General features: G+C 36.1%; 1 protein-coding gene across 2 annotated transcripts in view; it reads left to right on the forward strand.

Annotated features, from left to right (window-relative positions):
• LOC127958991 (RNA-binding protein Raly-like) overlaps positions 1-15,009 on the forward strand; it is a 67,166-nt gene extending 52,157 nt beyond the window's left edge. For both annotated transcript variants that reach the window (XM_052557990.1, XM_052557989.1), the window contains 8 exons: positions 1,098-1,377; positions 3,457-3,529; positions 4,307-4,354; positions 6,530-6,687; positions 7,128-7,241; positions 8,877-9,007; positions 9,225-9,269; positions 14,492-15,009. In XM_052557990.1, coding sequence (XP_052413950.1) covers positions 1,122-1,377; positions 3,457-3,529; positions 4,307-4,354; positions 6,530-6,687; positions 7,128-7,241; positions 8,877-9,007; positions 9,225-9,266 — 822 coding nt within the window. In that variant the 5' untranslated portion in view covers positions 1,098-1,121 and the 3' untranslated portion in view covers positions 9,267-9,269; positions 14,492-15,009. The remainder of the gene's footprint in view (positions 1-1,097; positions 1,378-3,456; positions 3,530-4,306; positions 4,355-6,529; positions 6,688-7,127; positions 7,242-8,876; positions 9,008-9,224; positions 9,270-14,491) is intronic.
• Positions 15,010-15,285: the final 276 nt, after the last annotated feature.

Here is a 15,285-nt window from a genome sequence, read left to right on the forward strand (position 1 = left end):
TAGAACGACATAAGGGTGAGTAAATAATGACAGAAATTATAGCTATCCCTTTAAGAAAAGTCTCACTTTCCTCTCAGCTGAATCCCATTACAGAGAAACAACTGAAATACTATAGTGATCTCATGTGTGATTGTTCTTTCTTACGACCTGTCATTAACACTTTGATCAGTGCGCTAATTACAGTTCTGTCTGATTTTACTGCGTAGGGTGTAGCCGGTCTTGCCCGTGAGAAATGGCGTACATCAGACGTGTTGTGCTGGTGTCAGGAGGGCTTTGATCACTTATTCATTAATTAGGCGATATATAGTTCAGGGCGTGTCCGTGTTCAGGATGATTCATAGAGTAATGTTTGCTCAAGGGCAAAATCAACACCTTTCAAACCCAAAATACTGGATTATCTGGCATGGAAAGTAATTATATTACCTGACAGAGGATTTAAAAAATATATTTTAGAGGACTGTTTGATTTATTATTAATAATAATAATTAATATTAATATTAATAATATATATTCATATTTTTTTATAGAATTTCAAATAATAAGGACTAATTAATATTGCTTATTGTTATAATATTGTTGTTAATAATAATAAAACTATCTTATATCTTATTCATATTGTTCATATAAATAATTTAAATATGAAGAATATGAATAATTTATATTACTTTAATATATTATATTATGTTTAATATTCATTAATATTACATATAAATATTTTTTATTTATTTTAAGATCATGTTAATAATAAATACTAATAATACCAACAATTGTATTACTAATAATGATTATTAATAATAATTAATCATAATATGTATTTATTATTATTTGAATTTGTTGAAAATAAACAGTTTATCATTTTATTGTGTTAAAAATGTACTATTCATCTGTTGTTTATATTTTTTATACAATTAATAGAAGTTTAATCACAAAAGTAACTGTAACTGCTCGTGGATTGTTGTTTTAAGTAATCTTTTTTAAGAAATCTTTGCTGTTGATCTGTTTCGTTTAGGAATATGCTTTGTTCATTTCACAGTATCAAGAATGTAACTAATTATACAGCGATTGGCCTAAATGTATGTAATTTGTTTCTTCTCCAGATTGTTGTTCACATTTGACCCAAGATGTCGCTGAAAGTCCAGACGAGCAACATTACCAACAAAAATGACCCCAAATCTATCAACTCACGAGTGTTTATCGGCAACCTGAACACAGCGGTGGTGAAGAAGAGCGACGTTGAGACGATCTTCTCCAAATACGGCCGTGTGTTGGGCTGCTCGGTTCACAAAGGCTATGCCTTCGTTCAGTACGCTAATGAGAGACACGCTCGTGGAGCCGTCATTGGAGAAAATGGACGTGTACTTGCTGGACAGACCCTCGGTGAGTTGGACAATAATATGAATTGTATATATGTGTTATATATCACATATCATCTCTCCAAGGTTAAATAGAGTGCACAACACTTGCTGTAGGAGCGAACTGACTTTTTAAGCACCCTGTAGAGTGTTTGGTTTGCATGTGCTATGACTGCTGCCAAGAGCGAGCCCCATGACACTGAAGCAGTTAAGATTAATATCTATTGATGACAGTTTCCTGTGGCCATCACTGTGACGGGGTCAAAGCAAGGTCAATATAGTGCAGAGCAAGTTGATCAACATTATAAGGAGGCAAATATGACATCAGTGCCATTCTCCGCTCTTCAGGGTTCTTGACCTCAGTGAATTTTAAGTTTGTATTGACCTTTTTAATGTAGTTGTTGAGTACTTACTAGAGAGAATTTTGTTAGCATGCACTACGATAGGAGATCAGTGTGCATGCGTTTAGACTTAAAGTAATAGCATACTGATTACATGATACTGACAGCTATATTTTAAATTTTATAAATTTAATAGTATGTATGCAATGATAAACATTACAAACAGAAATTATAACAGTTACAACAACAACAATGATAATATTATAGTAGATAGTAGATGGATATGCATTATAATAATAGTTGTTGTTATTTAAATACTGCAAAATAACACAAATATAATTAATTATTTAATTAATTATATAACTGGAAATTTACATAGGCTATATTAAAAAATTACAATATGATGGTAATAATAATAGGTTTTTATTTCAAAACAAATATTAATTGGACAGTTAATGTTACAGTTCAATAATCACTTTAGAAATTAAACGTCAAGTTATTATGCAATATATTTTTCTGTGGCATATGCTTGGCGACATACTTCAAATTTTATCGTAGAGAATATATATGCATGCTATTTTACTGGAAATAGCAAAGAGTGATATTTTAGTAGGCTTTATGATTATAAACACAGCCTTAGTATTCAGAGAAACTCAATAAACAATTCCTACCATGCCCTAGAGTAGTACACACTAGCTAGGTTCCATGAAATCTATATATGTGCGCCAGTTCAAGTGAATTACAGTCAGTCATTGTGGGGTCGTATGATCATCACGGCGCTATTTAAGTTATCACGTCGATTTAGGCCTCATCACACCAGCTAGTAATAATGGTGCGTCCTCTACGAGGTGACCTCTAGACACTGATTGGTTCTTCAGCTGTGCTGGTATCCGGGCAACCGGCCGCTGATGCCCCGCCCCCCTCAGATAAACGAGGAACAGGACAGGTGTGTCATCGGCAGGTGTTCGTGTCACGCTGAGGACATCAGACAGTTGTTCATTTGCTCGCTTCCACCTGTTATGTCTCTATCTCTCCTCGGTTCAGTTCGATCTGTGTCTCCTTCGCTTCCAATCTTTGTTTGTCCGTCTCTCGTTTGCCCTCCAGCCCTCTGCAGCTGCTTGATGACATACGTGTTTCAGATTAGCCGCTGTTTCGCGCTCCACGGAGCCTTTGGCTTCCACTTGACAGCCCCGGTGACCCGTCACTCACGTGGCCCCACTCGTTCCCCGCTGGCCAATCATCACAGCTGACAGCTCTCCCTCAAACCCTGGCTCCTCTCACGGTCTCAAAGCGCACCTCTGTATTCGCTTGAGTGCTGGAAATATGACATCGGGTGACAGAGGCATGTCTTCCATTGCTTCACGGCTATCCATTATTCTCTTTCTGTCTCCTCCTGTCATAAAGTTGAAGCAGAGGAGACTCTGGAGCTGGAGTGTGCTGGGAAAGAGCGCAGACGCCGGGTCGTGGGTGTCGAGTGCCCTCTGGTGGACGCGTCGAGCGCGTGGTTATGCAAATCAGAGCACTCCCACTTAACGACAAGTGTCCGTGATGTCAGTGCACCGTGATAATTACAGAGTCATTAGATAACAGCCTCAAGTGCACCCGGTAACGTACAATTATCAAAGGGCTGCAGATGTCACTTTGAAAGGCTTCTTCCATCTGTCATTGTTTATTACGTATGTCATGTAATTAGATTTTTTTTTTTATCTGCTATTTATAAAATGAAACTTTAGATTGAATGTGTTTTCTGGTTCTGTTCACAGACATTAACATGGCAGGTGAACCCAAACCCAACAGGCCTAAAGGACTAAAGAGAACCGCGGCAGCGTTATACAGGTGATTGCAGAACAAGATTAAACTGTATGCAACACTTTTAGATACTGTTTAGGAGAGACCGGGGTAAGTTGTCAGATGTGTAAGAGTCTGTATTTTTGACTGTTTGGTATGTTTCACTGTCTAAATGTTGCTAAGAAAGGCTATTTAATACACTACAATTCAAAAGTTATGGGGTCAGTAATTCTCAGCAATGATGCGTTAATTTAAAGGTAAGAGTAAAGACATTTATAATATTACAAAAAAAACGATTTCAAATAAATGTGTTTCTCTATTCATCACTGAGTCATTAAAAAATCATGGTTTCTACAAAACCAAGCAACACAACAGTTTTCAACATTTATCATAATGATAAATGTTTCTGGAGCAGCAAACCAGCATATTAGAATGACACGGTTGTACTGTAAAAGCACTTTAGTGTATATTTAATCGCTTTTATATTTTAGATTAAATATAATTATTTAATATAATTACTTTATTATTCTGTACTATAATATAATTATTTTGGCATTTCAAATAAAAGTATGACTTGTAAATTGCATGTTTGCACTGACAACTTCCTCTGTATAGTATGACGTAGTGTTTTTGTGTGTGTGTGTGTGTGTATGTGTGTGTGTGAGTGTTTGCTTTACAATAAATATGTAAAGAAAGGATCAGTTGCTTTTTGTCTAGCAAAATGTCACTATTTTTTAAGAAGAAATTGACTTTTAGTTTGTTTTTTGAAAATCCTTGGAAGCACCTATATTTAAAATGATGACATTTTGTGTTTAATCCCTGCAGTGGTTATGAATTTGACTATGATTACTACAGAGATGACTTCTATGACAGGTGAGTTCATGATTTTGCACATATAATTTTGTTGAAATACAGGAAATGCACAGTAAAAGTCACATCCAGAATCCATAAGTTCACAGTCCAGGTATAATAATATGCCAGTATACAGTCCTTGTCCTCTAATTTGACAAGCCAAGCAGTGTTTCACCGTTTGTATCACTATTCGTTTGTGTTTGTACCCTTCCAGAGCAGGGTATGTGATAATGATCATATTTTACCACCTGTAATAAATGGAAATGTTCCATTATTTCTGATTAATAATGTACATTATTTCTGTAATGCAATCAAAAAAAAAAAAACGTGATGCCTCTTTTCAGGATTCTTTGATGAATGGAAAGAGACTATTTGCTGAAAAAGGTTGTCATCCATTAGGCCTCACACTGAATAAATAAAATCCATATATTAAATAAAAATACCTGTAGTATAGTGATTAAGTACAGAAGCACTTTTTGCTCACGCTGAAATCCACCGACCTGAACTCATAACCCAGCAGTCTGGCTTTATATGGAGTGTTTTTTAGTGCAGTAACCCAACAGTGACTTATAATGCACTGAGGCACACTGTTCTCTCTCTAGCACGGCTCTTCCTGTCATAATACATTTTCTCACAACTTGGCAGAATTAAAGGAACTCTCATAAAAACACTCACACACACAGCTGTAAGCTGCAGAAAGAAAGGCAGATGAAAAAAAAAGTGTTTCACAAGAACTCCCTCCACGACCCTTTAAGCAAACTTTGGCTCTGCGAGCGCGTGGTTGGCTGGCATCCTTTTTCGGTAGCTATGGAAACCCTGCTGCGAGACTCAGCTGGATGTACTTGTTTGCAGATGTAAGGGATATTGCGTCCATTTGATGAGCTGACATGTTTATTGATATCTCTCTTGTGATCTCTGCTCCCTGACTTACAGCCGTCTTAGGGAGACGCTGACTCCAGTCGATATTTTACAGCAAACATATCCAATAATTTAGATCTCTAGGATGGCGGATCAGTCGGTGGAGCCGCGTAGATGGCATCTGGGAAGCCAGCTGGTTGCTTTTAGGTTCCTGTCTGGGCAGCAGACGTGCTTCTCTTTGAAGGCAAAAGTATCTTCTTCTCTCACTTCATTCATGCCACATCACCTTCATCCCTGACAGAAGAGCTCTAGGATCAAATTGGATTGCGAACTATTCGCTTCTGGCCTCATTTCAGATGATTTGGCCACAATACAAAGATGTACGCTGTCAGTTTATGCTATGAGTTGGAGCGGTTGAGCTCCTTTGAGTCGGGTGCATCTCCCGCTCTGTTCTTGAGGAGTTGATGTATGATGGATGGAAAGCAGGTATGCTCTGATCGTAAGATGACTCAAAGATCGCACTCTACTCTTGTTTTCCCCAGCAACACATGAACACACTTCTACAATTGATGTGCAAAATCCATCCATATAGCTTTAGTTTTAGTAAACAATAATACATAACAACAATTTTTTTGAAAAAAAAAGTAATATGTACTTTTATAAGTAAAATTATGGAAGTATTAATTTATTTATATTTAATTATAACAACCCATACTTGCATTTTCAAAAATTCTTTAAACATGCTGCATTTTTAGGATTAGTTTTTTAACATGGTTTTATAGTTCTGAAATACTCTCTTATGCTGGATTGCTGGTCATAGAATACATTAGTATTACATAGTAATAAAACGTGCAACACTTTGTTTTTCTACCAAATTATGTGTAACAATAAGCCCTATCTAATAATTATATTAATATTTAACTTGCATTAAAAATGTTTCAGTGACCTCTTGTGAGATCTCGGCGAAAATCTCTAGATTTATTCCCAAACGTGATGCATGATGGGATACACTATAAATGTTGAATAGCGGTCTGGAGTGGTAAAAAAAAATGTTTTCACATTCTATTTTTATGATCTCTTTTTTGTTTTCTATTTTTTATTAGTATGTGTAAACATAATTGCCAATAAAGCTTTTTTCTGATGCTGATTTCTGATTCTAAAACGCAGTTCTATAATGGTCTCTGAGTATTTTAGTTGTTTTCTTTGGGCCTGAGATAAGTGAATTGATTTGTGTGGAGGAAATTACATATTAAATAAAAGTCACAAACACTGCAGTTTCCTGACTCCTGTGGTTGCATGAAGCAGTTAATTTCTTCATACATCTCTTTCTGTCTCCAGGTTGTTTGAGTATCGAGGCAGAGTATCTCCGGTGCCCAGAGCGGTTCCTGTAAAGCGCCCCCGTGTGGCAGTGCCGGTCGTCCGCAGGGTGAAGTCCTTACCTGTCAAACTCCTGACCAGATCCACCATCCTTCCCAACAGCTCTGTCAAACACAAGTGTAAGTTCAATTTCTATTTTGCATCAGTTTTCTTGATGTTTTCCGTGTTGCTGACCTACACATTCTGTATGTTCAATGCTGAAACACAAAAAGATCTTAAGATAGTTATGAAATGTCTAGAGTTGTAGTCAGATTCTATTGCGTGACATCTCAAGATCTTCTTCAGATTCAGTGCGCTGAGATGATTTATGGACCGCTTAAACTCTTGAACCGGCCTTTGGGCCTTTTGACAGTATAACGTGCCAAGTTTAGGATTAAGGATGTTTGCAATACTGCAACAGAGGAACCTTTTGTCTTGGGCAGTGCTCCATTACAAATCCAGAACCAATTACCCGTGCCTTGCTTTTATTTCTGTTTTTGGTTTTATGGCCATATATAAACTTGATGTATTCATCTAAAACATTGTGTTCTTTTGCAAACTTGTCTGTACGTGTGAGCAGTGAAATCAACCGAGCTGCAGGCTATTAAATCAGAACTGACGCAGATCAAGTCCAACATCGACGCGCTGCTGGGACGTCTCGACCAGATCACAGAGGACAAATACTGTGCCACAGGTGTGATCTTATGTGTCAAATCTAAATATCTGCCATACACACAAACACAATACCGTTCCAGCATTTGGGTTCAGTAAGATTTCTGGGCTAATGAAGTTAGCAAGAATGCATTAAATTGAGAAAAGTAAGACATTTATAATGATAAAAAATAAATTAATGCCATTCTTTTAAACTTTCTTTTAATCAAAGAATCCAAAAAAAGTATTTGTTTCAAAAATATTAAGCTAAAAAAAAATTTATCTTTTAGTTTTAGTTAGTGATAGCAACTTTGATATATAGAGTGGATTACAACAGTGTTTCAGAAATGTATCATTTATATTTTATACTTTTATATAATACTGTTTTATATTTTAGTTTTGTTGAAACCATGATACATTTGTTTCAGGATGCAGAGGAACAGCATTCACTTTAATGGAAATCTTTTGTAACAATGTGAAAGTTGTAATAATTTGAATGTGTCCTTGCCAGATAAACTGACTCCAGACATTTGAAGAGTAATGCATATATACGGTATGCACACCATACTGTATTATTCTGTACTATACAAGCCTGGTTGTTTGGAGATAAATCAAGGTTGTATTCTATTAGAAACGATTTCATCAAAATGTGCCTGTTATACCTTCCTCTCAGTAAATATTTTTTGAGAAAAGCTTTTCAAGGGCTGTTTTAATCACAAGGAAACCGCAGCAAGCAGTTTACTCTCCACACAAAGTGCCGACTCAGCGCAACACCGCCGCTGTCACACGGAGCCATTCGTGGTTAAACACTTTTACGGCTCAGTGGCTCCAATCCAGCTTTGCAGATATGTCCCTCTGTTTCACATCAGCGGTCAATTTGACAAGCATTACCACAGAACGCAACATGTTTATTTAGACACGGAAAGCCGCTTCATTCTCCTTCTTCGTCTGTCCAGGAATTGTTGTGATGTGGCTAATCAATGATGATGTCCCCCCAGAGCGAAGCACATTTCTGTGCATGTATGCAAGTGTTGCTGACTGTTGAGGAGATGCTTTAAAAGCCCTGGTGAGGGAGGAAAGTCGACTAGCACTTACTCTTCTCGTAACTTTTCAACTGGACCGATGCGTAAATAAAAGTGAGCTCCAAGTTTTTCTTTACATTGGCAATGTTTATCCACATGTCTGCTCTTGAAACGTGTCCCTACAGAGGTGTCTTGGTTGTTTAGGATGCGAGAATTCAATTTGGACCGTGGTTCGCCAATGCTGGAGGGACCAGAAAATCCCAAAGGCATACTGACATATTTAAGCAGTGGAAATAGAGACAGTTACTTCAGTACAGCAGCTGAAATCACTCACAGCATCGTTAACCCTGTAAAGACTACTCTACATGTTTGATATGAAGCCCTCTAAATCATTAACGTCTCAAAACTTTTCTGAAAAGCCTGTCGTGCACAATCTACTAAATGTCTTTTGCCCTCAGTTCGATATTTTATACTTTTTTTTTTAGCAAGTAAGCTAGAATAATCAGATGTCAGAAGAAGAAGAATTTTGTATTTCTATTATTTTATGTGTCAGGCATTACAGGGTTTAAAAGTCTGATGATAAGTTACAGCAACAGTTACTTTCCCATATAGCTTAATTGTTTATGTGGTGCATGTAAACGTTTGTCTGTGAGCAGAGTTGCAGAAGGCAGAGGACATGCAGAGCGAACGGTCTCAGGACGAGTCGGGCTCAGAGTCTGAGGAACTGCAGCACAGTGATGTGGAGGACGGAGAGGAGCTCACACACGAGGACTGCGACGAAGACATGGTAAGAGATGTATATAGAGGAGGGTGGGGGCATTTATATGAGAAACTGAAATGATATTTTAAGGTCAGAAGACCAGAGAATATGAGAGCAGGGAATATGTTCTTAAAAACAACTTGACATTTCAGTTAATAAATCCTCAAACGCTCACACATCGTACCATGTGAACGTTCAAGTTAACAGGCTCTTAAAAAAGATTTATCGTCTCTTCTCTCTTCAGGAAAACAATCACATATCTGAAATGGATTCCATTCTTCAATAAAAGGCAAGAACTCATAGCTGGGACAATGGATTCTTGGAGCACAGTGATAATTCAAACCATGAGAGGTTTTACAAGTTCCCAAGTTTGAGTTTCCAGATCTAATCAACATTGTTCTTCATGAAGAAAAAACATTGTAAAAATGAAGTTAATGAGTACACACCACTAAATCTGGTTTCACAGGGTAATTCATTCACTTCAATTTATCGTGTCTCTAATGATCCATTAAGCATGACAGCTGGACATTATTTGGGAGTTTCTTGGCTGGTGAGGACTTTGTTTTGGATTGGCAAAGAATGTTTTTCTTATAAAAAGCTAACTTTTCAAGCTAAACATCTCACATATACTGTATATATATATATGTATACAAGAACTACCATTCAAAGATGTGGGGTTGTCAATATTTTTCTAATGTTTTCACAATAAGTTTCCTATGCTCACCAAGGCTGGATTTATTGGATCAAAAATACAGTAAAAACACTTAATATTGTGAAATATTTTTACAATAATTAAGAAATATATATTTCTATTAGAATATATTTTAAAATGTAATTTATTCCTGTGATGCAAAGCTGAATTTTAACTTTTTTTTTTAACATAACTCCAGTATTCAGTATCACATGATCCTTCAGAAATCATTCTAATATGCTGATTTGCTGAACAAGAAAGGTTTTATTTATTTACTTATTTATACATAATATATAAGTGTTGAAATCATGTGTGCTGCTTCAGCTTCATATTTTTGTGATATAACTTTTCAGGTTTTATTGATGAATAGTAAGTTCAAAAGAATTATTTCAAAAGTATCTATTTGAAATACAAATCTTTTGTAACATTAGAAATGTCTTTACTGTCACTTTTGATCAATCTAACACATCCTTGCTAAATAAAAGTATAGAATAAAAATCATTTTGACCCCAGACTCAATGGTAGTGTTCAAAATAAAATATAAATGTTTTGTATATATTATATAATATATAACATTTACAATAAAAAAAATTGATGTAATAATCTCAAACCAAAACTAAAAAGATTTCTAGTCAGATTTACACTATTGGCATGTTTTGTACATGTTTTAAATTGTCTGGCAACAAAACACCAGACAATGTTCATCCAGATGTGTTCATAACACGTTGTAAATTCTCCAGAGGTCAAATGTCTTTAGTTTTAAGACCGATAAAGAACACTACTGGGTGTTTAATGCCACGTTTATGTCAGAGCAGTTTAGTTCTGATTAGAATAATTGTGTTATTATTACTTCATCAGGTCCTTCTTTGGTGGTCTGAGCGAGTTTGACCTCCCCGTCTGTGACCTATGAGCATAAAGTTTATCAAAATGAAGGGAAATAGCTGGGGTTATTCTTACTAATCTGTTTTCAAGGTGTAGTGGCTCAACTCCTGCTGTTTCAGTATAAACACTGCCATGTGTTTGGCTACATAATACTCAGGACATGTGGAATCTGATGGCGATTTCCACCTGATCCTGCTGTGTGTTGTCTGTGGATCACCGCTCTGTTTATCCGACTAATCTGCCTGACCACAGTCTTATCGCCACCAGTAACTTCTGCCCTCCTCTTTGAAAGGCCAAACCAAAGTTAACATCACACTGAGAACAAATTAGTGATTGGTCACGCTGGCCTCTGTGAAATTATCTGCATTAGGAGACTTTCAGAGCTACTTTGTGTTGGCTGACATGCTGTTGTGGTTGGATCTCAGGAAAAAACACCCCGGTCATATTTCACCACAGAATCAAAAGAAAAAAGTTTTGCAATAGAAAAATTAAGCCCATGTTTGGGATTTTTTGCATTACTTTCATGACAAGTACATTTTACATCTATATTAAGTATTAATGACATGTACTGTTAAAAAATATTGTTTAAAGAAATATATATATATATACTTTGAAATAATAGATTTATTTAAAAAATTAAATTACTGTATTATCAAAATTCATCTAATTTCAGCTAATTACCAAGGCAACATTTCTATTTTTTTAGTTTGACTTAAAGCAAAAATATAACTAAAACTAAAAAAAAAATTAATAAACTAGATAGGCATGTTTAAAAAACAGAAAATGCAAAGTCACTTTTAAATTAATATGGAAACAGAATATATGACAGTGACAGCTAATTCAAAATATTATAATATATTTATGCTGTCAAATGATTAATCGCATCCAAAATAAGTTTTTTTTACATAATATATGTGTACTGTGTATATTTATTATTGTATTATTTATATATAAATACACACACATACATGTAAATATTTAAGAATATGTTTGTTTATATATTAAATATATATGTAATATAAATATACATATAAATATTTTAAATATATATATATATAGATTTTATGTGGGTGTATTTATATATACATAAAGAAATACACATAATGTAAACAAAAACGCTTCTTTTTTGGATGTGATTAATCATTTGACAGCACTAGTGTATACATAAATTCAAACACATGCATGTTTATATTTAAGAACTATATGTTATGTTTATATATTAAATATATATAAAATATAAGTATATTAATAGACGTAAATATTTTCAAAATATATACTGTATGTGTGTGTATTTTTATAATAATGCGATTAATTGGGATTAATAGTTTGAAAGCAAATACATGTGTGTGTGTGTGTGTGTGTTTGTGTGTGTGTGTGTGTGTGTGTGTTCATAAAGTACTAATAACTTTTATTTAATTGACAAAATGCACAAAGAAAAGATTTCCAAAGTTTTCACTGACCAGTGTAAATGTATTTTGTAACCATTAAAGGTCCCATGACATGGATTATTTCCTTTTCTTTAAATGCTTTTTAATGTTTTCTTAGGTGTACTTATATTGTTAGTATGATTTTTACATTTAAAATTTAGAAATAAAAAGCATTTTTAGATCCTGATATTAGCCCTCTGGCTTGAATGCTCTGTTTGAAGGGGCGTGTCTGCAGTGAGACTCCGAGTAAACCACAACTGTTGTGATTGGCTGACATCTTTGCATTCGAAATGCGTTCCCCCTCTCAAATATAAAAAATGTGGAACCCCTCTCAAATATATATGTGTATATATTTACTATTACAGCTGTCGAGATTAACTAATCGTGGATTTGTTGATTATATAATTATTTTTCGATCTTTTCCCATCACATGAAGGCTGCAGTGATGAGCATTGAGTAAACAGAGTCTGTTTATCGCGTGAATGCAGTGATCTTGTCATTATTGCAACACGTTTTCTCTCACAAAATGCTTTCACCACAACTAACAGCAAACACATGAATGCACCACATGAATACAGTAAGAGCTCCGTTGTGCAGCATAACAGCATCATTCATTGTAACGGCAGTTTGGGCAAGTGTGCAGATATACTCGCGATGTGTGACAGCTCCGAAAAAAAAAGTTCTTTGATCGCTCTCTGTAGTTAAATTACAATTTAAATAACAGATTTGTTTTCATGCTACTAAGAGAAACAACGTGAAGTTGATCGTTTAGTCACTGGCTTGATTCACTAATGCATAAACGGTATTAAACGATTTAGAAAGAAAGTCTGTGTGAACTTGAATGATTAGCTACCCATCAGAAATCACTGATCACAGATCAGGCATTAAATCAACACGGTTACTCACTGTTTGTGCCGGTGCTGTCGACTCCATATCATAAAAGTCTGTTTGTAACGAGGTAACAATTCTCCTTACAACGTCACAACGAGGAGATTCAAGATCAGCCCGTTTGAGCTCCCATTCTCTCAAAGGCAGAGAAAGATAGAAAAAACTCGATTTACACCGATTAAAATTTCTAGAAACTTGGGGACCATATACAGGCTAGGGGAACTCATATTAATGTTAAAAAACCTCAGAAAGTGAAATTTTCATGTCATAGGACCTTTAACAAATTTTAATTTGACAGCTGCAACACATTCCAAAAAAAGTTGGGTCAGAGGCAAAATAAAAGTGAAACAGTTATAGAATATCCATGTTATTTTGAAACAGTTTACAGTAATCACCTACAAGTGGAATCCGGCACATTCAGCTGGCAGAGCTTGTCCTGTAGCAGAGCCGCTATGATTGTATTGAAGTCCACAAACAAGATCCTGGCATAGGTTCCAGAGGAGTCCAGGTGCTGAAGGATAAAGTGGAGGGCCATGTTAACTGCATCATCTACAGACCTGTTGGCTCTGTAGGCAAACTGCAGGGGGTCCAGGAGAGGGTCTGTGATGGTTTTGAGCTGGGACAACACAAGGCACTCGAATGACTTCCTTACTACAGATGTCAGGGCGACAGGTCTGTTGTCATTAAGACCTGTTATCCTGGGTTTATTTGCCAGCAGGATGATGGTGGAGGTCTTGAAGCAGGCTGGCACATGGCATATCTCCAAAGAGATCTCAAAGATATCTGTAAACACTGGAGACAGCTGGTCAGCACAGTACTTCAGGGTGGATGGAGAAACAGAGTCAGGTCCGGCTGATCTCCGAGGGTTCTGTCTCTTGAAGACTGTTAACATCTCTCTCCTGGATGTGACCGTGTTAAACATGATTCTGTACCAACTTTTTTGGAATGTGTTGCAGACATTACAAAATACATTTATATTGGTCAGTGAAAACTTTGGAAATCTTTTCTTTGTACATTTTGTCTATTAAATAAACGTTAAAGAGAATGAAAAAAAAAAAAAAAAGATTCTTGATTTTCTTGCATTTTACAAAGCGCCCCACATTCTCTGGAATTGAGGTTGTATATATAGTTCTTGACAGGGCTTGTGAGATTGATCCACATGGCTTTGCAGTTCAGTGAATGCAATGATTTCAAGTGAGTGCATACATCTTGAAAGTCAGATAACAGTCGTTCTGGACCACAGAGAAGTTCAGGTTCCCGGTTTAGAAAATCTCTGGGTCGATTTCACTCTCTCTGAGTGGTAATTGGTGCAATAAAAGTTGAAAGATACCAGAGACTTTCAAAAGACCATTTAGTCCATTTGGGTTGTACTTTACCATGATATATTGATTTCTATCACTGTTTTTGGATGTTTGCTGTATTAGCAGTCCTTACATTTCGTCAAAACATACTTTATATTGAGTTTTAGCCTAAAAGGCAGCTGGGGAAGAATAAAACCACATGCGAGTATTAAAGGAGATCCAGCAAACTCTTTTCATTTCAGCCCCCCTCTTTTGGGCATCTCTTTTTTTCCCTCCACTATCACATCTTAGTGCTTGTCTTTCTTTTTTGGATTTATTACAGCAGGGAGTTGGAAAACACTGTCGACTGGAAACTTTTTTTAATACCACAGACTCAACAGGAAGACACCGAATCCAACAGACGCCGTCAAACTCCAGCATCAACCGTCAATGACACAGACAGCTAAACTAGCCGCTTGGTGGGAGGGAGGAGAGGGACGTCCCCAAACCAAGAATCCATTACAAAAAGGGCCAGAGTTCCTAAGAGCAACACCATCACACACGCGACAACAGATGGGGATCAATTTCACAGACATTCTGCATTCATGCTCCCCACAAAACACTATTAACATGCAGTTTTTCTACACATTTGGGCGCCTCATATGTAAATAGCCTCATCTGATTTCTGTCCTTCCTTCATGTCTGTTTGTGCTTTTGGAAAAATGTTTTACATTTTATTTATATGCCACTCGGAATCCAAAAGGTTGGCTATTTTTAATTACATGTGCATTTTTCGTCTGCTTGCACTTTCAAGACTGCAAGAGATATTTACAGATGTAAATAAACTATGATGACTTGTGAGACTTCTTTCTCTGTGTGTTTAAATGTTGCCTGCTAGGAATGCTAATATTTAGGCTAGTTCTCCAAAATCTTTTTTATATAATCTTTACCTGTAAGACGAGATTTATCCCACCTCTGTTAGATTTGATGCTAAGAGGATTTAAGTAGCAGTTACTTAAAGCCACAGCTTGCATTGAGGTCTGGATGGGAGAGAACGTTCTGTCTCACGCAACCTGTAGAAAGACTGTAAAAGAAGCACTGCAATATTGCCTTAACTTTTATAGCCACAAACGGCAA

This window comes from Carassius gibelio, chromosome B6, assembly GCF_023724105.1.
Source record: "Carassius gibelio isolate Cgi1373 ecotype wild population from Czech Republic chromosome B6, carGib1.2-hapl.c, whole genome shotgun sequence".
NCBI classification, from domain to species: Eukaryota; Metazoa; Chordata; class Actinopteri; order Cypriniformes; family Cyprinidae; genus Carassius; species Carassius gibelio.